This window comes from Monosiga brevicollis, genomic scaffold, assembly GCF_000002865.3.
Source record: "Monosiga brevicollis MX1 MONBRscaffold_12 genomic scaffold, whole genome shotgun sequence".
In the NCBI taxonomy this organism is placed as follows: Eukaryota; class Choanoflagellata; order Craspedida; family Salpingoecidae; genus Monosiga; species Monosiga brevicollis.
In genome coordinates, this window is record NW_001865049.1 from 905,196 (window position 1) to 926,279 (window position 21,084).

Here is a 21,084-nt window from a genome sequence, read left to right on the forward strand (position 1 = left end):
TCTGCGAATGGAGAAAAAGAGCAGGACACGCACGTCCTGAACACCGCCTTCCATCTTCAGCAAAGTTCTTCCATTGTGAGATTTGTATTTGTTTGTTTTTATTTTCTTTAATTTTTTTTTTTTTTTTCGGGGAAGCCCTGACCTGCTGGCGGGTCAGGCCACACAGTGGCCATTGTGACATTTTCGTTCCAAGGCCCTACTCATTGTTCACGAGGCACAACGCACACGTGCTGCCCTCTTGGGCCCTCCTGCTGCCCCTCTGCCTCGCTTTCACTTCGCCTTGTAATCGATGCTCTGGTACTGCAACCAAGCAAAATCAGTCGCTGCCGCGTTCCGAACCTTTTTTTTTTTTTTTTTAATTCGGAGTAAAACAAAAAGAAAGGTGCAAGAGAGTTGGGGCTTATTTGCCAGCCAATACCCCATCACTTGTCATGTCGACCTCAATCCCATTTCTCAAAAAGATCAAACTTGCTAGCAAGCTAGCTTGCACCCCACATTTCCCCCTCCGATCCCAGACGTCTGGTTCCCAAGTTTACTTTATGCGTAGACGAGCTGACATCTATCAAGTTCATAGGGGCCGGCAGTGTCTGCGCTTTGCAGGTGACCCCGCTAATCAAAACAAGAGTACACCCAGACCCGTGGCTGCTATAACAAACAATGTCGCCACAATAGCCAGTTTCCGGGGCTCTTGATACCACGGCGGTGCCACCTCTGGCGCCTCACTCTCTTCTATCAAAATTAAAAAGACGAATTGAGCCGCGATGTGAGAAACTTTGGGCCGTGCTATCCAACAGCTTTTATAACTACTGGCTTGCAAGCATGAAGGCAGTCAACTAACCAGCGCGAGACGGGCGCTTGCGCCGCCGGCGACCTCGATTTCGAAAGGCTTCCAGCTCGGCTTGATCCTTGGCTCGCTGCGCTGCCTCCTCTGCTTCAATGCGCTGTGCTTCCTCCGCCGCACTGGCAGCCTGTCGTTCACGACAAGCTGCGTCACAAGCCACATGTTCGAGCTGTTCGGCCTGCACGCGCTGGCAGGGGATCCTCTACAGGCGCACGCACATCGCCACCCATCATTGTTGGCATGAACATTACCACCATGTCTGTCAACGCACGCGCAGCGCTAAAGAGTGCAAAGAGAGAGTGTGTGCCAAAACGAAGGACCAAGGCTCATGTCCAAGAGTCAAGTCTGCTCAAGCGATCCACAAACCTCTTTGCGTCGCTTGCAAGGACATCGAAGCGACACGAGCTTGGTACATGAAGAGGCAGGCGAACACGCACCCGGATGGCAATCTTTGGTACACTGATGCCCGCAGGACAGCAACCGTGGGCACCTGATAGCCACATGCGATAGCACTGTGAGTAAAACCAGATGGCATGTCTCCTCCGCCCTCGAGCCCTTATTCCCAGCTGCACAGGCATAGCGCACATACAGCCAAAGCCAGCTGCTGCAGACAAAGCCGAACGTACCGGTGATGGCAGCTGAGGAGGGCATCACGATCCCCAGGAAGCTTCCGCGTCCACTCGTCGCAGTCGAGCGCCAAAACAAGTGCTTCGCAGTGACATGGGTGGGAAATAATGTGCTTGCAGGGCGGACACAGCCCCGGGTGACACCATTCCCGCGCACACGTGTGCGGACAACCTGGCGGGCGCGGGAGCTCGCATCGCCGTGGGCAGGCCCCACATCCAGCCGTCAGGCCACTCAACTCAGCTCCCTCACCCGACGCCATCCCCCCATCTGACGGCGAAGCCATATGAGCTCGCAGTAGCGGCTCACATGTTGCGTACGCGAGGCTATCCAAAGCCACCGGTACGCTCGTCGCACCCAGCTCGCGGCGCAGCAACAAGTCTTGCTCGTGCCAGCTCGTACCAGCACGCAAAGGGAGGTGACACGGTTGCGCGCAACGATGGCGGGTGCATGCCAAAAGACGATCGCAGGTTTGATCACAACCAAAGGGCGCATTTGCTGCACAAGGTAGATCACGCACGGTGTGTGCACCCTTGCATGCTCGCGGCACGGGTACTTGACAAGGTGGACACGGCGTGAGCTGCTTGATTTCGCGCACCGGATTGCTCTTGAGTTTCTGCTTTTTGCGCTCAGTTTTGGTGAGCTCAATCTCCTCCCGGCGTGGGCGTTTGTCATGACAGGGCGCCTGACAAGCGTGGCCACAGGACAGTTCTGTGGCGCATGTTTGTCGACACTGCGGACAATTGCCATCGTGACAAGTGTGCGGCCGCTGCGTTGGGTGTCGACAATAGGGAGGTACTCTACACGGCTCTCGACAGCGGGGCTTGCGTCGACTCGCGTCACGCCCACAGGGGACCGTTACGGTGGAGGCCCCGCAGGCGCAGCTGCGCGTCATTGTTTGCGAGCATGGGTAGCACGGGCCCGCATGGCACGGGTCTTGACAAGTGTGCTGGTTGCACTGCAAGCGCTTGCCGCACACGCGCTCGCATGGTGGACACACGTCACAACACTTGCGCTTGCAGGGGTGGCCACAGGGAAGGATGCGTCCACACTTTCGGGTGCACGTTAACGAAGTTCCACACGCCAGCTCCTTGGTTTGGGCACCACAGCGACAGGAGACCTGTTGTGTCTGCATGCAAGCACCACAATCGCCGTAGTGACACTGGCGCACACACCGGTGTTCACCACAGGCCAACATTCGATCACAAGTACTGCCACAAGTGGGCACCGTTTCCGTGCATGGCAGGTCTGGATACGTGGACTTGCCGCACGGACATGCGCGTTGGAGCTGACCCGCACAGGGCGCACATGGTCCAGAATGACAGGTCACCTCGCATCGGTGAAACCCACAGGCCAAAGGCTGCCCACACACTGTTTCACACGACCACTCCAGCTTAGCACAGGGCTGATCGGCCACGACCCGGCCACAGCGGCAGGCTCGTTGAGAACGGCGCGGACAAGGCGGGCAGGGTCCTTCGTGGCAAGTCAACTCGCATGCGTGACCGCACGGCAGCTTTTGACCACAGCGTTCACCACAGCTGTAAGCTACGTTCCCACAGCGACGCGAGGTACGCTGCCGCCCACAAAAGCAAGGGGTGTCCGGCAGGAGTCGCGGGCACTTTAAGCACTTGCCTGGGTGGCAAAGCATCAGGCATCGGTGCTGACCGCAACTGAGTAAACGGTCACACGCCTCACCACAAGAATGCGGGGTCAACCAGGGATCGAAGCGGGGCTCAACCTCCTTGGTACAGAAGCAGCGATACACGCGGGGCGCCTCTTTGCGGCTGTAGTTGGTATGGCATTTAGGACAAAACCAGGGAATCTCAGCCTCGGGAAACAATTCGGGGGTCAGGCCGTTGGTGCGGACCACGCCATCCTTCACCCAGCGCTGGATGCAAATCAAATGAAAGGAGCAGCAGCACTCCTGACACGTCCAGATAGCGTCTTCCTGTTGATTCGGCCGGGCAAGGAGGTATGAAAGCTTGGCCGATGCGTGCAGCCAAGCCACGAGGTACAAAAGCAAAGCGTTGGCCTGGGAAACGCACCTTGTTGATATCATCGATGCAAATGAGGCATGGGTTGCTGTTGGGATCCAAACAGTCCTCTACTAGCTCTCGTAGCCGCGCAAGATTGGCATCGGCTGAGCAGCGCACAGCAGAAATGAGACATGCCTCGCTTCCATCACTTTGAGCGCTCGGCAAAACAGGCTGAGCCACGCTCCTGACTCAAGGCGCACCTACCATCGTCTGTGCCAAAAGAGTGGTACTTGGCCAGGATCTTGGCCACAATCTCGTCGCTGGGTGGATCATCTTTACTTATGTCGGGAGCGGCCTGTGTCTCAACATCCTCGTCTGCGTCGAGCACACGAGGCGGTGTTTTGCGTGCCGGCCGCTGATGCTGTAACGAATCGAGGGTGGGTGGCGGCGTAGTTTTTGGCACCATTGTGGCCAAGTCTCTCTCTCGCTCTGTCTGTCTGTCCGTCTGTCTGTCTCGCTCTGTCTCTCTGTCCGTCTGTCTGTCTCGCTCTGTCTGTCTGTCCGTCTGTCTGTCTCTGTGACTCTCTGAGTCACACACACACACACACACACACACACACACATAACTGCACTGTCAATGCCCGATGCAAGAGAGCTCCTTTGACATTCAAGGCGTGCAAAAAGGCGCACCAGGTTGCTTGGCCATAAAAATTCGTTTTGTGTCTTCGGGGGAAGCCAACAACTCTACGTCACAGGGTCGACTCTTGAAGACGACGACTTGGGCTTCCTATACAATCTTGGTGTCAAAGACTGAATCCGCCGTTTCAGGCGAAGCCTTGGCATGTACGGCATTTGGTTGATACAAGTCGCGGTTCAGGCAATAGCCAAGCTCTTCGATGAAGAACACGACAACGGCGATGATCAGACACGCTGCAGGAGCCAGGAATGCATGTGCAGGTCGTGTTGAGTCCATGCCGCCTTGTTAGCATATTCTCAGACGCTCCCATCATGTGCGTACCCGCGCTGAGAAAGACGACGACCCGCTGCGCTTCAAGAAAGTCGGAGCCCGAACACCCCACCAACGTTGAGTAAAAGCTGAGCGTCAAAGGGAGGCAAACACGAAGCCTGATTGAGCCGTCCTTCTGTGCAGCTAGCGCCTTTTCATTGTCGTGGGTGACCTTAAGCACACGACCAGCAGATGGGAACGACCTACATGAGAGCAATGGCAAAATAGAGAATGTTGAAGATGTGGGCTAAGCGGCGTGGGGACCGATTCTGTGTCGTAATGGCATCCTCGTTATCCTCCTCGTCCGTTACCTGCACCCAGTTTGCAACACGGATCATAGCATGAAGTGACATTCACACCATCCCAAAATCAAGAAAGTGCTACGACCGGCAAAAGAGCGAGGCGAGGGGTCCAAACTCAAGGAGCAGTAGGCTATCGGTTGGCTCTGATGTGTGCTTGGCATACCTCGGCGAAATAGATGATGAGAAGGCCGAATAACAAGAAGCAAAAGGTTGAGATGTAAAACGTGCAAAAGACCTGTGATAGCCAAAGAGTCGATGTGAGAGGCTGAAGCCGCGACCCCCAGGGCATGCCAATGGCAAAGGTGTGTGGGACACAATGACCCATGATGACAGCCAGCCACGCACTTTGCCAGAATTCTCCTGAATACAGTTGCAAAAGTCCACAAAGGGAGACAGCTCGACGGCGAGCTGGGCCGTTACTTCGTCTTGCGGATCTGTAAGATCACTCATGAAGGAGAGCTAGACCCGTGCCCGCATCATGCCCAAGCCGCCGCCAATGCAAAGTGAGGATCTTGGGTCCCAATGATCCCCGAAAGTGTTGTCTGCACCAACTAGAAAAGAGCAAGCGACATGGTAGCACACCATGGCAGCTGACACACACACACACACACACACACACACACACACACACCTCACAGGCTCGGTGCATCTGGCCACACGAGGCAAAAGGAAAGTCCGGCTCGACATCACCGCCGGCACTGCAGCGCGTGTTTTTAATGCATGCACAGTAATTTTATTTCAGGTCAAGGGTGAGCCACAGCAGGGTACAGTCAGGGTACGATGTCACAGGGCCGTGCAGATGCACAAGAGTCGTACTCGATGAAGATTTGCAAGCAGGGACCCATTGTATCGCATTCTGTGCAACCGAAAGGCGAAAATTAAGCGGGAGATAGCCAGGAAGAAAAGTTCAGAATTCACCTTGATGAGGCCAGCGGGCCGTTGCTACCACCGTGCCTTTACGATTGCATGTAGAGTCAAACGGACTTACCCTTGGGGATGTTGTTGAGGGCCACAATAATGTACAGGGCAAGCAATGTGACGCAAATTTCAATGGCCTTGTTTCCCATGGATTTGGCATCCTATCATTGGGCATCAAGCCGGCAAGCAGTGAGCACAGATTGGGGAATGGTGGGCGATGCGATTGGGCTTGACGGCGCTAGACCAACCCGAAGCAAGCGTTTGAGCTTTTGCCCACAATTGACGTGTTTGACCATGGACATTGATGCAGATTGCAAGCGCTTGAGCTGGGTGACGGTCTAAAGGGTAACCACAGGAAGTGGTGTCAGCTGTGTGCTGACACTCGGCGGCACTTGTGGGCGGTTCTGGCTGGGCGAGGGTGGACCGGTTTAAACGTGCCTTGTTATCATGCGAGGAACTCTCGGCTACTCAAAATGAAGAGAGAGCACAACGCAGCAAACGAGGGCGTGAGTGATGGATGACTGGGTGCATTGAGGCAAGGTTGCCATTCACCTACTGCTCGTGTCGCTGGGCGGCGCCACGATGTGCACCGCCGGATGAATGCCGTCATTTGCTCCACTCATGGTGCCAGTCCTTGGATACAGCACCAACAGGCCCTCCTTTCCTCGTTCAAACAGCACCTATACACCTTCTCCCCCCTGTCTACCTGCGCCTTCAACTCCCCGCCCCCTGACCAGCCCCGCCAGCAAAGGACCGAGTCGTGCGCGTGCACTTTGTGGTCAACAAGAGAGAGAGAGAAAAGAGAGAGAGAGAGAGACATTCCTTTCTTACATTTGTTGAGCTCTCTTTCTGTTGAGCTCTCTCTCTCTCTCTCTCTAAAGCTCTCTCTCTCTCTCTCTCTCTCTCTCTCTCTCTCTCTCTCTCTCTCTCTCAAGCTCCCCTCAAGTTCTCTCACTTAAGCTCTCACTCAAGCTTTCAATCTCTCTCAAGCTCTCACAGCTCTCTCTTTCAAGAGCTCTCTCTCTCACAAGCTCTCAAGCTCTCTCTGCCTCATAGCAACTACAACGGAAAAGGAAAACGGTGGTTGGATATGTGTTGTGATCTTGCCACAGGGCTTGGACTGAAGAAGCAGAAGACCTGGTCGTGCGGCCAGCTAACACCAAATTCAATATTGAGAAAGAGAAGAACAGTAACAGACTCCACACAGCTTGGGTTGCAGCGCGCAAGTGACCCTAATACATCATGCTAGGGGCGAGAGAGAAGCGGGGGTTGGGCCCATATGCCGTATTCGAGATGCTGGGATACCATATCAAAAGCCGTGAGCACGAGCACCCGGATCGCACACGCAAACCGGCAAGCGATTGCAGCCAGGTTTCAGCTAGCTCACCGGCTCAAAATGTCAAAGATATCATGCATGTGGATGGTGGCCAGATAGAAGACGCCCTGGCCACATTCGGCCGAGCGGCCGCACTCAAAGGCTAGCACGCCCGTATCTTTGCCAAAACTATTCAATGCACCAGCCACAATTGAGACAAAATGGACTTGTGAGACACATGTATCAGCACGTTGAGCGAGCCACTTGGGTCAACAGTCTGCCCAGCAGCTGTCCTGCCACAAAACACGGGCTTTGCTCGCATGACAAGAGTACCTACCGACGAATGTTGTTATACGAGCACTCCATAAGAAGATTGTGGTTGAAACGATCCAGGAGCATAACGCCCGTGGGCGTCAAACAAAGCCACACTGGGGTGTGCTCGAGCGCCAGAGCGCTGGCCAACCGGGAGGCCTGCACATTGACGGGAAACGCGTAGGTGCCAGTTTCCATCTGAGGCACAGGGTACGCCTGGCCACCCCAGTTGCCAAAGGCATCGTTGCGGTAGCGCATCGACTTGGTCGTGTTGGGAAACAAGTGCTCCTGGGCCTGGACCGTCAGCGGGGGCGACGTGGCCATGGCACTACCATGGCCGTCGTCCCAACGATAGCTTGGTGCGGCCTGCTGCTGTTGCTGCTGTTGCTGTTGCTGCCAATACTCCGAATCACGGCCCTGCTCCTGGCGCGAGAGTCCAGCTGTCGAGAAGCGTTGGGCACTTGCGTTGGCATTGAGATTGGTGCCCTCCGTGTCTTGACGCTGCAGCACGGTCGGCTCGGCATACAAGGCACGTGCATGCGCCGCCCGCTCGCCAACCCGTGCCTCATTCAGCTCCTCAATGACCTCATTGTAATCTGTCTGCAGCTGATCGTAGTCGCTCTGCAAGTACACAACAGGATAAACCAAGACGCCGGGGAAGAATGAAGGTGAGAAATCGCGACCCGATGCCCCGCGCGAGCTGGGATTCTACGAGCGGGCCGCCCGACTCCTCTGAGCAAGCACCTGAAGCATTTCATAGCGCTGGCGAAGTTCCTGCGCTTCCTCTGACACCATCGTCTGCGAGGTGGCCAGCTGCTCCACGCGCTGAACCAGGGATTCTTCCATATCCCGCTGTGACAATGCGCGTGCAACGTGAGCCCATACGTAGCCGCAGCGTCGTACAAGTCTGTTTTGATAGGAGGCGCTTGGGACCGGCAAGTACGCACTGCACTCGTGGTATGCTCTTCAGTCTCGCGGCGCAGCTCTTGGAGCTCTCGGATGACGCGCTCGTACTCTTCTTGCGACACATGCGCCCCACGGCCTTGACCACCATTTTGGCGCCAATGCATCACCTAAACAGGCAAGTTCGGGCAGTCAGCTACAGTTGTAGGCACTATCATGCACGGTCAGCAAGCGGCATACCTCACGGTCCAGGCGTTCCACCTCACTATCACGATTGCGAAGCAGTTCCTTGTAGTACTCCACCGTTTGGGAGGAGGCGCCAGCGCCATCCCGATCCCGCAACTGTGCTTTGAGCTACACAGCAAAAGCCAGGAGTTGAGCGCAGTACTGGTATTGGAAGTACCTTCCAAAAGTGCTTGGAGAGAAGAGCAGTCTTCGAGGGGTGGTAAAATACCGCAAGCGGCGCAGGGCACAGCAGGAAGCTCACCCACCTCAGAAAGGCGAGATAGCAGGCTGTCGCGTTCGACCTTGAGCGTCTGGATCTGGCTCTTGCAGAGCTCGACTTGATGAACGGAACGGTCACGCTCGTAGGCTAGGCCACGCTGCTCGACGCGCTCCTGCTTGAGCAACGACTCGAGGCGCTTGATTTCCTCGGCCATGAAATCGTGACGCTCCTCGGCCATGCTCAAACGCGTGCGCATGGCCTGGGTGAGTAGCGTGGCATTGGGGTTCCCTATATTTCCAGATGGGCACGAGCAGGCCCAGATCCCGTGAGCAAACAAGGCCATGGACAAGCAGGGTTGGTCAATGAGCCAAACTAATCGAGGTAGAAAGTAGGTAAGGAGCAATGGAGATTACGCCGCTTCGAATGAGTTTGTCGTACCCCGTGTGTAGGAGGCTTCGTACTCTTGCAGCTCGCGGTTGAGGGTACCCTGCTGTCGCTGCAAGCGCTCGAGTTGCTCGCGGCACAGTGACACCTCTTCCTGTTCTTCCTTCAGCGCGTACTCCAGACGACGATTCTGCACATTGAGATGCTCCACCTGTAGAATGAGCTCGCGCTTGTTCATGTGGGACCATTGAATGCGGTCGTCAGCATGCGAATCGTTGTAAAGATCATCCACATCCGCATCCCCGGCACCAGCTCCCTCTGTATCCCGACGCCCGGGATTACGACGAGCGGCTTCAGCACGCTTCGGTGGCCCTGCCATGGGGCCGGGACTGTAATGCATTTGACCATCCGTCTCCCTTGAACGGTATCGTGACGCGGTGGCGGCAGCCATTGTAAAGGCGATTTGCGTGAAGTAAGCTCACGGATTTGGCGACCGTCAAAAGACAAGCACGGCACCACCGTGCCCAATCAAGTTTGGGTGAGGCACGTGATCAGGCCGCAGGGCCGAGGTCAAGCTGAGCGACTTGCTGCGATCGGATGCGGGGAAAAGGTGCGGCAGGGGCAGCCACAGCGGTTCGAAACCTCTGAAAGCAACCGGGACACGCTCTTGGTGTCGCGGTTTTACTCTCGCGCGCGCCAAAAAGTTGCAGGCACTATTAAAAAAAAAAAAGAACACACACACAGAGGAACCACCATGGCCATCGCCTAGCTCCTCATACTCCACCAGCTTTGAACCTACCGGCACTCGTCGCCTTGAGCCCTTTCCCACATTTCACACTCAGCATCCCAGCGTTGTCGAGCAAGCTGGTCGGTACCTGTTACCCTTTCGAGCGGTTGCCCCTGTCACCGACTCGGCTACCGGGGCAACGGCTCCAGTGCCCCCCCCCAGCTACATGCATGCACGCATCTGCCCTGTATTGTCAGCATGATTTCAGTCCGCGCGGAGACTCAATGTGAGTCTCCGCGCGGACCCGGCGATGGATGTTCCAGTTTCCAGGTCTCCCTTGCGACTGAGAGACTGACCGGCGCAGAAAAAAAAAAACAGACGAGAGACGATGGCAGCGGCAGGTGCGGAGTCAACGGCAGCCACTGCAGCGGCGGACGGCAGCGAAGTGACCGCAACCGGGGCTTCAGCATATGGACGTGATGCGACAACGTTGCAAGGTTGGTTGGCTGGAGATTTGTTGACTTTCCCCCCCCCCCCCCTGCCTGGGGTCCTCCAGACTTGGCCATGCTGGTGCTCATGAGAATCCTGCTCGCTGCACGGCGCCGGTGTGCGCGGATGGATGGGGCGGGGGTTAGAGTCGTTTGAGACTGTGCGCGATGTAGCTGAGCGAACCATCCTGGAGAACCCGCGCCCCACCAATGGATCGGGTGTTTGGGGTGCGCTACGCGCCGCCATTGGCAAGGTCTGCTGCACCGGGCCCAGCCCCTGCCGCCGCCCCACCTTTGGCGGCCCTCACAACCCATTATGACCCACCACATGCCGATAAAAGCTCATGCGTATGATTGACCACCCCCTCGGCGGCTTTGTACGCCTTGCGAGCTAGGATCTGTCTCGTATCGCCATGCCTGTGCACTTTAACGAGCCCACCAGCTTCACCCAGCGTCTCGTGGAGGACTTGGAGTACAGCAGTGTGCTCGACCGCGCCGCTGGTACGCCTTGCTCCGCGCCTGTGCACCTCACCATTGACGTTGCCGACAGTGAACAGCGTTGAATACACGCCATTCATGTCAACTTGGCCCACCCGATCAACTCCACCCTCACCGCCCATCCCTTATGCCTTGCCTGGGGACTGCAGCCGAGTCTGACTCGCTCCGCCGACTTGCCATTGTCAGCGCCTTCGCCAATGCCATGTATGCCTCCTCAGCGCCTGGCATCCGGTAAGAAGCCCCCACTCCGTCACCCCTCTGCCAAATCACTGGTCGACACGAGTACCGGGTCATGCGCCGCTCATTGAGGCGTGCCCTGTGTGCCGGTGTTTTGGAAAGAACCTACAAGGCCTTCAATCCTTTGCTTGGTGAAACTTACGAGCTGATTCGCCCCGACGATGGCTACCGCGTCGTCACTGAGCAGGCAAGCTGCCTTGATTCGACCCATTGACCGACCCACCGACCTTCATTTAGGTCGCCCTGTGTTTTTTTTGTTTTGTTTTTTTTTGTTTTTGTTTTTTTGGTAAAATTTTTTCTGATCAAGCCACAACTGATGCATCATGTCAGGTGTCGCACCATCCGCCCGTAACGGCACTGCATGCCGAGTCGGAGCGTGGCTGGGTTTATCGCCAGCATTATGCCTGCGACCTCAAGTTTCGTGGAACGTTGCGTGTACGTTACTGGACCCGCCCTTTGCCCTCGCATCAAATGCTTTCCAGCTCTGACCCTGGACTCTATGCTTGTCCCTCTCGAGCGCTGCCTCGCTGCCTCGCGCTCCCACTCGCTGTTTCTGTCTTTGCATCGAAATCTGCTTGCTTTCTCACCATTTGTCGCGGTTTGCTTGCTCGCGCTTTCAGTTGGATCCCTACGGTATCGCCGTCGTGGAATTTCCCAATGGTGACCGTTTTAGCTGGGTTAAGCCTACCACCGTCGTGCACAACATCCTTCTCGGCCGCCTCTGGGTAGAACAGGTGCGAAACCTGTTGGGTCCTTGCGCAGCGATGCCGCATCGATCACGGATCTTGGGGCTCTCCTACTTGGTCTCTGACCCTGTATTCTCCTTTATGCCTCGCGGCTTCTTGTTCAGTCTGGCACTGTTGTGGTGACCAATCATCGCACTGGCGAGACTTGCGACATGATCTGGCGCAACTACTCCGAAAGCGGCAGCGCCTACATGGACCTCACGGGTACGACCTGAGCCTGCGCGATGGCCCTGTTGCAACGGCGTGACTGTTCTTCCAATATTCAAGCATTGTTCGTCATCCTCTTTTGTTTTCCTGCAGGCTACGTGAAAGATGCAGATGGCGTGATCCGTTACACGCTCCACGGACGCTGGGATGAAGGCCTGGTCCTTTTGCCTGGCGAAGTGCCGCTCAAAAAGCTCCCCGCCGGCCTCAAGGTCTTGCAAGATACGCATGCCGATCATGTCTGGAGCGCCAACCCGCTGCCCGCCTCCCACAAACCCTTTTATGGCATGACAACCTTTGCCATGGGCCTGAATCAAAAGCTGGTATGCAATGACCACATGTCCACCTCTGAAGCGGCTCACGGTGTTTGTTCCAATAGTCGAAGGAAAGGCAACCTGACGCCCTTTCGCGGTTTTCTACCACATCTTTAGGATAACGTGTGCCCGACCGACTCCCGTCTGCGACCGGATCAACGGCTGCTAGAGGACGGTGATTTCATGAGGTCGACCGCAGAGAAGGAGCGACTTGAGGTTAAGCAGCGTGCTGCTCGTGCCGCCCGCGAAGAGCAACAGGTACGCAAGATGATGAAGAGCCTCAAAATTAGCATCAATGCTTCATGCGAATCTGCTTCTTCTGGTCAAACAAGAGGCCGGTCTCTCATTATCGCTTGCCCCGCAGGCTGAATGGCAACCTCGGTGGTTTTCCAAGGTCATGGACCCTCAGCTAGGCCGTGAACTCTGGTCTTATCAAGGCGGCTACTGGGATGCCAAGGCTGATGGCTCCTTCAAGGATGCCTCCCGCTTTCCAGACATCTTTTAAATTCCTTGCCCCGCGTTTTATCCCACACGTGTGTCACCGCCATTCACGTGACTTGTGGCATGTAAATTGAGTTTTTTTTTTGGTTGGTCCCTTCCTTGCAACAATGCGAACCGACTTCGTGGAACGACGTGTCAATCGTGAGTTCGATTATCGCAGCAAACGGATGCCATCGAGAAAAAGACAAATCAAGCGTGATGGCTCTTCAAAAAGCAGAGGCGGGTCCCCACAGCGACAGGTGGAGAGCCTGCAAGAAAACAAAGTAGGGTCTGGAAAAGTGCGTTGAAACTTGACTGGAAGGTTACTAACATTTAAAAAACATGATCGGGGCACCACAGGTGGGGGCGTGTCGCATATACATTGACATATGAAAACGAAAAAATAGAACCTAAGAAACATGGCAGAAGCACGACAACGTCGACAGGAAAACAAACTGACATCTGATGTAAATAAAAAAAATGAAAAAAAGGAGGGGGAACCAAAAGAAAAACTCAAAAAGATCTGCTGATGCGCAGATGAACAGAGAGGTCTGGTGTGTGCCTAAACCTCAAAACCATCGTCTTCGTCAGAAGACAAATCGTTGGCTGACGGCGAAAATGGTGTGGATACCGAGTGTGCGCGCTGAATAAAGCTCAAGCGCTGGCGGCGATCACGCCACAAATCCCAAAGCGAGGATCGTGATGCAGGCCGCGTCGTAACACGTGAAGAATTGTTGTGAAACGTGGAACTTTCGTCAGCTTCCGCCACGCCCTCACTCCAAGGCCGACTCAGGGCCGGTGGCAGCACGGCATTTGGCCCACTGTTGTTCTCACCGGCGCCGTCATTCGTCTGACCATCCAAAAAGACATCATTCTCGCCACTGTTGGCCTCATCATAGACGGCAGCCCAATGCGTCTCACCGCTAGGCCGTTCAATTGGCTCTGCTAGCCCAAGGCGTCCATCACGCCCTACGACCGGCACGGGCTCGCCTCGGGCCACCTCATTGGCAAACAATGTGGACTTTCGGCGACTCCGGGCGCTGAAAGGACGTGGAGCGCCGCCTGCAGCAAAAGCAGCCATGGCGCTATCAAGCTCTTGAAACGCGGCGCGTTCGGGCGTGGCAAAGTCGGAGTAGCTCTCTCGCCCGTGCCCTTTGACGGGCACGGTGGAACCAAAGAGCCGATCCGGCGAGGTTTGCGGCAGGGCAGCACCATCATATGACTGTTGTCTGCTGGCCCTGGGAATGGCTTGAGCAATGGGCGTCGAGTGCGCCTCAGGGACCATGCCAGGCGCTTCTGCCACACTGACCGTCTGAGGCTCAGATGGACGCCGTGTAGATGTGGGTAGCTCTGCTGCCCACGCTCGTGCCACGGGCTCGGTCAAGCTCTCGGAAGCAGCTGGCAGAATTGTAGGACGTAGTGCTTTTCGCTTGGCATAGAGAGTGGCACTACGACCACTATTGATGCTCAAGAAATCATCCACCATAACGCTTGTCGGTCGTTGGCGAGCATGGAAACGCTGCAGGCGATCCTCCAGCATTTGGCGGGCTTCGGCGCGACGGGCTTGCTGGCGCAGTGATTCGCTGGGCGCGCTGGCAGCCACCACATGTCGCAACGCAGGCCATAGACTGTGAGGTGCCGTTGTGTTTGTCGGCGATGGAGGTGACTCGGAGCTGACAGAGACTGGTAAAGATGAGCCCACTGTCGTTGATTGCGTGTTGCTACTCCATGCACGAACGCGGCCATGCAAGGGCTGTTTCGGTTGCTGCTGATGTTGATGCTGTTGCTGTTTTGCAAAGTTGGCACTTGCTCCTGAACTTGCAAAAACAGAACCCTCCTCATCGGATAAGCTCGAGGCATCCGATGGGATGAGCTCGCTGAAGCTGGCGCTTCGAATTTGAATCCGCTGCAAATTGGCTGGAATTGTCCGCTCCGCCTCGGCGCGTGCCCAGCCCCTGGCACCACTGGCTCTGAGTTCGAGCGAGGACACCGATGTCGTTGGCTGGTAATGCCGGCTGCGCCCCTGCAGGTGGCCTGGCATATCTGACTGAACGGAGAGTGTGCGCGTTGTGGGCATTCGGGGGCGCGCAGCGTCGGAGGGCGCGGCCGGCCATGCACTTGCTGAAGGAGACAGCTCTGTGGCTAGCACGCTTGTGGGCTCTTGGGCTGATGTCGGTGGCGGCGGAATATTCAAGAAGGGTGGTACCAAACTGGCTGGCGACACGCCCACCTCGCTACCGCGTCGCTGTGTGGTTGAGAAATGGTGTGATGGCGAGGAAACAAAGGCAAGCTTGTTGTGCACCCGTACCGTGGAAGGCACCGCTAATGCTCGCTCTTCCGGCGCAGATGCATCAGATCTTGCCAGAGTGCTATGATCCAGCACGTATGTTTCTTCGCGGCGGCGCCCTCGGGAATAGATCAATGCCACGATGACGGCAACCAAAAGCAGGACTGCCAAGACAGAAACCACGGCAACCCAAATGACATTGCTGTCATCGTTGGCACCTTCCCTACTCGGATTGGGATCTGAAGTGCTGGCGCCGGTCCCAGTCAAAGTGTAGCCAAAACCGTCCAGCTGAGCGGCGCCTGCATCACTGACATACGACTCGACGTCCACCCCAGCCAAAATCTGGTCACCAAAGGTGGAGTAACCGCGCACTGTAGTGGTACTTTGTGGGTCTGATTCGGACCGCGTGATACTCGTAACCACGGTTTGCACCACACTGCGCCGACCGGAGAGCGCGGCATTGACAATGGCCGATACCGTATCTTCAACCTGCTGCCCAAATCCCTCGGGAACGTCCTCGAGTGCAACCCCAAAGTGAAGCTGAAAATAACGATCGTCTGCTAGAGATGTGTTGCTCATGATTGTCGTGTTGATGACTATGCTGTCTGACGTCGTGATTGCCTCCGTCGTGGTCGTGTCCGGCGTCGTAGTGTCTGCTGGCGTCGTAGTGTCTGCTGGCGTCGTAGTGTCTGCTGGCGTCGTAGTGTCGGTTGACGTCGTGTCCAGCGTCGTCGTGCCCGTGGCCGTCGTGCCCGCGGTCGTGGTCGTCGTGCCCGTGGTCGTCGTGCCCGTGGTCGTCGTGGCTTTGGAGCTCACTTCTGCAAAAGTCGTGCTCGATGAAGGCCTAGGGCTTGAGCTTGGTGATGATGCAATTGTCGTATTGAGCGCGGATAGTGTGCTTGTGTCTGTCTCGGCCGTCGTACTTGTTGTCGTGACGCTCAAACTCGTGGTTGCTGGGCTCGCACTTGTTGTGGTACGAACAGAGGTGGTAAGCTCGCCTGAGCCGCTGGCAGACGGCGTCGAAGTAGGAACTGTACTAAACGAAGTGCTTGCGGTGGTCCATGTGTCGTCGCCGCTGCCTGTATTCGAGTCTGTTGAGAGGACCGTGGTAGTATGGGGCGTTGTCGAGGAGGCCGATGTCGTTCGTGGCGTTGAATCAACGAAAGATGAGGTCGTGGCTGCAATCGTCGACGTAGGCGTTGTTGTGCCCGCTGCCGTGGTTGTCCCAGTTGATGACTTAGAAGAGCCCGTAGTGAGCTCAGTGGTTGTGGAGGGAAGCAAGGTTGTGGTCAGCACCTCCTCACCGCTACCCGACTGCTCCAGGGGCGTCGTGGTGGCCTGTGCTGTAGTTGGGTTGGACGATGTGACAGTATCGGGCGAGGTGGTCTCAGTCCTGGATGTTGAGGGTGCGCTAGAGGACGTGGTCGTGGGCAAGGTCGTAGCTGTCGAGAAAGAAGTGGAGCCAGGCACGAAGGGAGTGCTCGAACTGGTCAAAGTTGAGAGAATGGAGGTTGTGGATGCAGCACCGCTTCCATCTCCTGATGTCGATAGTTCTCCACTACCAATCACAGTCGTGGTTGTTGGCACTGGAGATGTGGATGTGACACTTGTTGTTCGTGGCAGCATGGTTGTTGCTGTCGTTGTTGCTGTCGTCGTTGCTGTCGTCGTTGCTGTCGTCGTTGCTGTCGTCGTTGCTGTCGTTGCTGTCGTCGTTGCTGTCGTTGTTGTCGTTGCTGTCGTTGTTGCTGCCGTTGTTGCTGTCGTTGCTAGCGTCGTTGCTGGCGTCGTTAACATGGTGCCACTTCCGCTTTCGCCCTCGCCCTCGCCGTCGCCCGACGCAGTGGTACTTGCAGTCGAAACCAAGGACGCACTTGCTGACTCCGATGGAGTCAGAGGCTGTGTCACGGTGGTCACGGCCAAAGTAGCTTGAGAGGTTGTTGGCATTGGCGTGCTTCGCAGTGTCGTCGATTGCAGGTCGGTATCCCCGCTACCGCTTTCTTCAGAATCGGTGGTCGACGCTGCGGTCCAGGCCCCCGTGGACGTGAGAGTGGTAGATGGCAGTAAAGTGGTTGGCGTTGTGAGCAGCACAGCTGACGCCGTGGTCGTTGTAACGTCTAAATCAGCCGTGACGGTGGTAGACTGCAGATTACCTTCGCCGCTACCTGAGGCCGCATCAGACGTCGAGGGGGGAGTTGTTGTGCTTGCCGTTACAACATATGCATCTGTGGTGGTTGCCGTCGTGACAACGGAGATTGGTGCAGCTGTGGTGGTCCTAGGAGCGGCCGACGTTGTAGGCGGAAGGGTTGAGGTTTGTTGGTCTGATTGAGTGGAAAGGCTTGTGGAAAAGATGGGCAGAGTCGACGTCCCTGACCCACTCTCACTAGTGGTGCTTGTCTGCCACATGGTGGTTGACGTAGACATGTCACCGCTTCCCTGACCACTGCCAGGGTCCTCAGTTTGCCCTTGGGTAGACGTCGTGGTTGTTGATGCGGAATCGCTCGAGCTCAGGCTTGTGCTTGCCGATGTCACAGTGGCAGTCGTGCTGCTGGCCGTCGATGAGGTGGCTGAGCTAGTCGTAAGCGTCGACACTCCCGCATCCCCGCTGCTGTCACCGCTTCCACTTTCATTTTCGTCCACCATCGACGTGGTCGGAACGCCCGTTGACCCAACCAGCGTGCTAGTACTCTCCATCGGACTATGTGAAGTGGTAGCAGTTGGCATGGTGGTGGTAGGAAACGCTGGGGTCGGAACAGGACTGTTTGTTGTGGCTGGCAAAGAGGTCACGGCCTCGGTAGACGTGACAGCCGTTGTCGAGGTCATTGTTACATCACCACTACCAGCGTCAGTAGTCTCGCGGTTCGCAATCGTCGTCGAAGTCCAAGCATGGTCACCACTGCCGTTGGCCCCACCGGTTGTGGTCGATGACGCCAAAGTGCTTGCTGTTACCACCGTTGAGGAGAAGTTCATATCGCCGCTGCCTGCATCGGTGGGCGTCGTCGATGTTGTCAAGGGGCTAGATGAATAAGGGGTGGACAAGCCGTCGTCTCCACTACCAGTAACCGGCTCCGTCGAAATCGGCCCTGTCGAGCTTGAGACAGTGGAAAGCTGTTCGCCGCTGCCACCTGAGCCGGCGTCTGATGTCGCCACAGTCGATGAGGTTGGAGCGACAGTGTCGCTGACACTGCCATCTGCGGTCGTGCTCGCTGCTGGCGTGGTTTCGGACGTTTCCGTCACAACCGTTGTAGTCGTTCCAGCCGTCGACGTTGTCGGCGGCCCAACCGTGGGCACCGTGGCCCTGGTGGACGTTGTCGTAGCGTCATTGGTCGATGGGGCGGCTGTCGTACTCGTACTTGTGCTGTGTGCCGCTGTGCTCACTTCTGGGCTGTTACTCGGACTGACCGGGAGCGTGGAGGTTGACCCACTGCCTGCATCCGGTTCTGTCGTTGTCGCTGGCCCCAGAGTGGTCACCGGAGTCATCACCGGCGTCGTCACCGGCGTCGTCACCGGCGTTGTCACCAGAGTTGTCTCTTCCCTGCTACTTGTGGTTGAGGGCACGGTCGAACCCAAGCCGACATCGCCACTTCCCGAGCCAAAGTCCGAGGTGGAAGCTGATGTCACAAAACTCGAGGTTGTTCTCGCTGCGTCCGTGCTGGGTGCTGCTGAGGATGAGGATACTAAAGTGGCTGTCGTCGGCAGCGCTGTGCGTGTGGGGCGTAGAGTTGCGGTTGAAGAAAGGCTGGCATCACCACTGCCTGCGCTGGTCGCTGCTGTTGTTGTTGTTGTTGTTGAAGTTGAAGTTGACGATAGGCCAGCATCGCCGCTACTTGTGTCCGAGCCTGTCGTCGTACTTGACATCGTGGTCGACCTTTCCCCATTGCTCCGCGTGGTGCTTGGGGTTGTTGCATCCGTGGAAGGAGAGGAAGGCCCTGTTGAAGTCAATATTGTCGGGCTGACTGCATCGGTACCACTGCTTGTACTTGTCTCAGTCGATACCGGCGCTGTGCTTGGTGACACACTGCCACCAGCACCGCTGCCGATGCTCGAAGTGACCTCTACTGTGCTCGCTGCAGGCAAACTCGTCGAGGAGAGCGAACCATCTCCACTTGCCGTGCTGCTCACACCTTGTGGCGCCGTGCTTGTCGTCACGATCAGAGGAGAGGTCGGCTTGGGAGTAATTGTTGAGGGTGTCGCACTCGCCGAGCCTGAGCTCGAAGCAGGTGTGCTTGGCGGTGTCGAGGACATGCTTGTTGTCCCGGGCGTCGTTGAGGCCACACCTGAAGTTGAGAAATGTGGCATAGAGGACGTCGGCTCTCTGCTTGCAGCCACAGTGGTTGAAGGCTGGGTAGTCGCAGCGCCCCGTGTTGTAGATGTCGTCGCTGGCAGATCGGAAACGAAAGATGTGGAGAACGCAGAAGTCGGTTCTGCCGTCGCCCCAACCGTGCTGTCGGTACTGCCTGACCCGACACCAGATGAATCACTGCTGCTGGTGCTGGTCGCACTGCTACTTGCCTCGCTCATAGTTGAAAAAGAAGTCGTGGTTACTGCGAGTGTGGGCACTGTAGTTGCCAATACCGTGGTCGTGCTTTGATCCTCACCACTTCCCGGCCATGTCGTGGATGAAGTCAAGGTCGCTGACCCATCATCTTGCTGGGTCGACACGGATGTGAATGCTGAATTTGTGTGGCTGGCAGGGTGCGTGAAACTCGGAGGTTGCGTGCCAGTTTCCGATGCGGAAGTGGTTGCAGAAGAAAGAGTTCTGGTGCTGGTTGATGCAGTCATTGTGGTTGATGAGAGCCCCTCTCCGGAGGCGTCTGACCCTGTGGTAGTGCCGATGGTACTTGAAGAAGTTTGAGGAACAGAAGTCTGGACTAGAGTCGTAGATGTGGCATCGAGCCCACTACCATCATCCGTTTCGGGCGTGGTGGTAGCCTCAGGCGTGGTGGTAGCCTCGCGCGTGGGCATCGAGCTAGTTGAGGCAGGCAGGAGCGCAATGTTGTACAACGCGGCGTGGTGCAGCGTAACATTGGCATAGTAAGGCGAGCCCAAGGCGCTGGAACGCCCTCCCAAAACCAGCTGAACAAATCCGGGTCGATTAATATTGATCGAAGCCGTGGCCTCAAGCGTGCCATTCACGAAAAGGGTTAGCTGATGTTGAGCGTGATCGTATGTCACGAGCACGGCATGGGGCTGTGCCAGAGGCAAACGAACACTGCTCCAGTGCACATCCTGGCTGACTGAGTCTCGCACGTAGAGTGCAGGAATGCCGTCGATCACGTAGAGAGCCACAACATCTGTCTGGCCATCAGAGAGCGCAAAGAGAGCCTGGTTTCCTGATACAGTTTGTGGGGTAAACACTAGATCCATGGCAAAGGAGAGGTAGGCATTTGAGGGTAAGGCAGTGGCCAGCTCGCCAGCGCCGGCTAGATACAGGCCCTGGCGAAACGATGAGTCCCATACGGCACCCGGCGGTGTAAGCAAGTGCAGATTTAGCCCGCTGCTGTCCAGGACTAAATTGCCCGAGGTCTGTTCAAAGCGCCACATCCCTGCCACTCGAGTGTCATTGACAGAAACTGGAAAGTCGACAAACAGAGGAGTGGGAAGCTCTTGGGTTACGCGGGCTAGCGCAGCCACCGCAGGAGCTGAAATGGCTGTGTCGTAGAGGCGCACGCCGTCCAGCAGGCCCTCATACGCAAGTGTGGTATCCCCATTGGGACGGCCACCAAGAGACAGAGTAGACCAAGCGGGGATCGCTGGCATGCTTCCCGTTGCCACAAGCTCGCCGTCCAGGAACAAGGTGACGGTGGTCCCGTTGATGCGAGCAGCGATGTGCTGCCAAGTATTTGCAGAAAGCTGGCGAGTGCTGACGACGCTCGCAGCGATGGATCCCCCATCTGCGCTCATGCCAAGAACAAGATAGCCATAAACGATGCGGAGCTCAACAATAGCAATCTCGGCGTGGCTACCGCGCGAAAACGCGAGCAGACTGTGCGCCAGCAAAGCGGAAGGTTTGATCCAGAGAGTCATGGTGTATGCAGCCGGCAGAGGCTGGGGCACCAAAGATGCACTCAAGGCTGTAT

The 21,084-nt window shown here is 56.5% G+C and overlaps 4 protein-coding genes across 4 annotated transcripts; 1 reads left to right on the forward strand and 3 right to left on the reverse strand.

Annotated features, from left to right (window-relative positions):
• Positions 1-395: 395 nt before the first annotated feature.
• On the reverse strand, positions 396-3,907 carry MONBRDRAFT_37362 (uncharacterized protein; the record flags this gene model as incomplete). Its single annotated transcript, XM_001746448.1, has 6 exons — positions 396-729; positions 839-1,043; positions 1,208-1,331; positions 1,468-3,353; positions 3,511-3,605; positions 3,706-3,907. 6 exons carry the CDS (start codon positions 3,905-3,907, stop codon positions 614-616), a joined length of 2,628 nt encoding a protein of 875 aa, XP_001746500.1. The 3' UTR covers positions 396-613.
• A 321-nt stretch (positions 3,908-4,228) lies between these two features.
• MONBRDRAFT_8827 (uncharacterized protein) lies at positions 4,229-8,880 on the reverse strand (the record flags this gene model as incomplete). Its single annotated transcript, XM_001746449.1, has 8 exons — positions 4,229-4,371; positions 4,460-4,650; positions 7,055-7,171; positions 7,320-7,915; positions 8,039-8,146; positions 8,242-8,367; positions 8,438-8,551; positions 8,689-8,880. 8 exons carry the CDS (start codon positions 8,878-8,880, stop codon positions 4,229-4,231), a joined length of 1,587 nt encoding a protein of 528 aa, XP_001746501.1.
• Positions 8,881-10,100: 1,220 nt separating this feature from the next.
• MONBRDRAFT_32711 (uncharacterized protein) lies at positions 10,101-12,828 on the forward strand. The gene is made up of 10 exons (XM_001746327.1): positions 10,101-10,250; positions 10,389-10,495; positions 10,637-10,742; positions 10,889-10,970; positions 11,079-11,163; positions 11,307-11,411; positions 11,597-11,726; positions 11,939-12,291; positions 12,358-12,498; positions 12,605-12,828. The coding sequence occupies exons 1-10, from the start codon at positions 10,142-10,144 to the stop codon at positions 12,743-12,745; spliced, it is 1,359 nt and encodes a 452-aa protein (XP_001746379.1). The 5' UTR covers positions 10,101-10,141; the 3' UTR covers positions 12,746-12,828.
• Positions 12,829-13,139: 311 nt separating this feature from the next.
• On the reverse strand, positions 13,140-21,031 carry MONBRDRAFT_37364 (uncharacterized protein; the record flags this gene model as incomplete). The annotated part of the gene is made up of 5 exons (XM_001746450.1): positions 13,140-16,493; positions 16,570-16,903; positions 17,158-18,933; positions 19,001-19,461; positions 19,824-21,031. The coding sequence occupies 5 exons, from the start codon at positions 21,029-21,031 to the stop codon at positions 13,283-13,285; spliced, it is 6,990 nt and encodes a 2,329-aa protein (XP_001746502.1). The 3' UTR covers positions 13,140-13,282.
• Between the last annotated feature and the right edge of the window lie 53 nt (positions 21,032-21,084).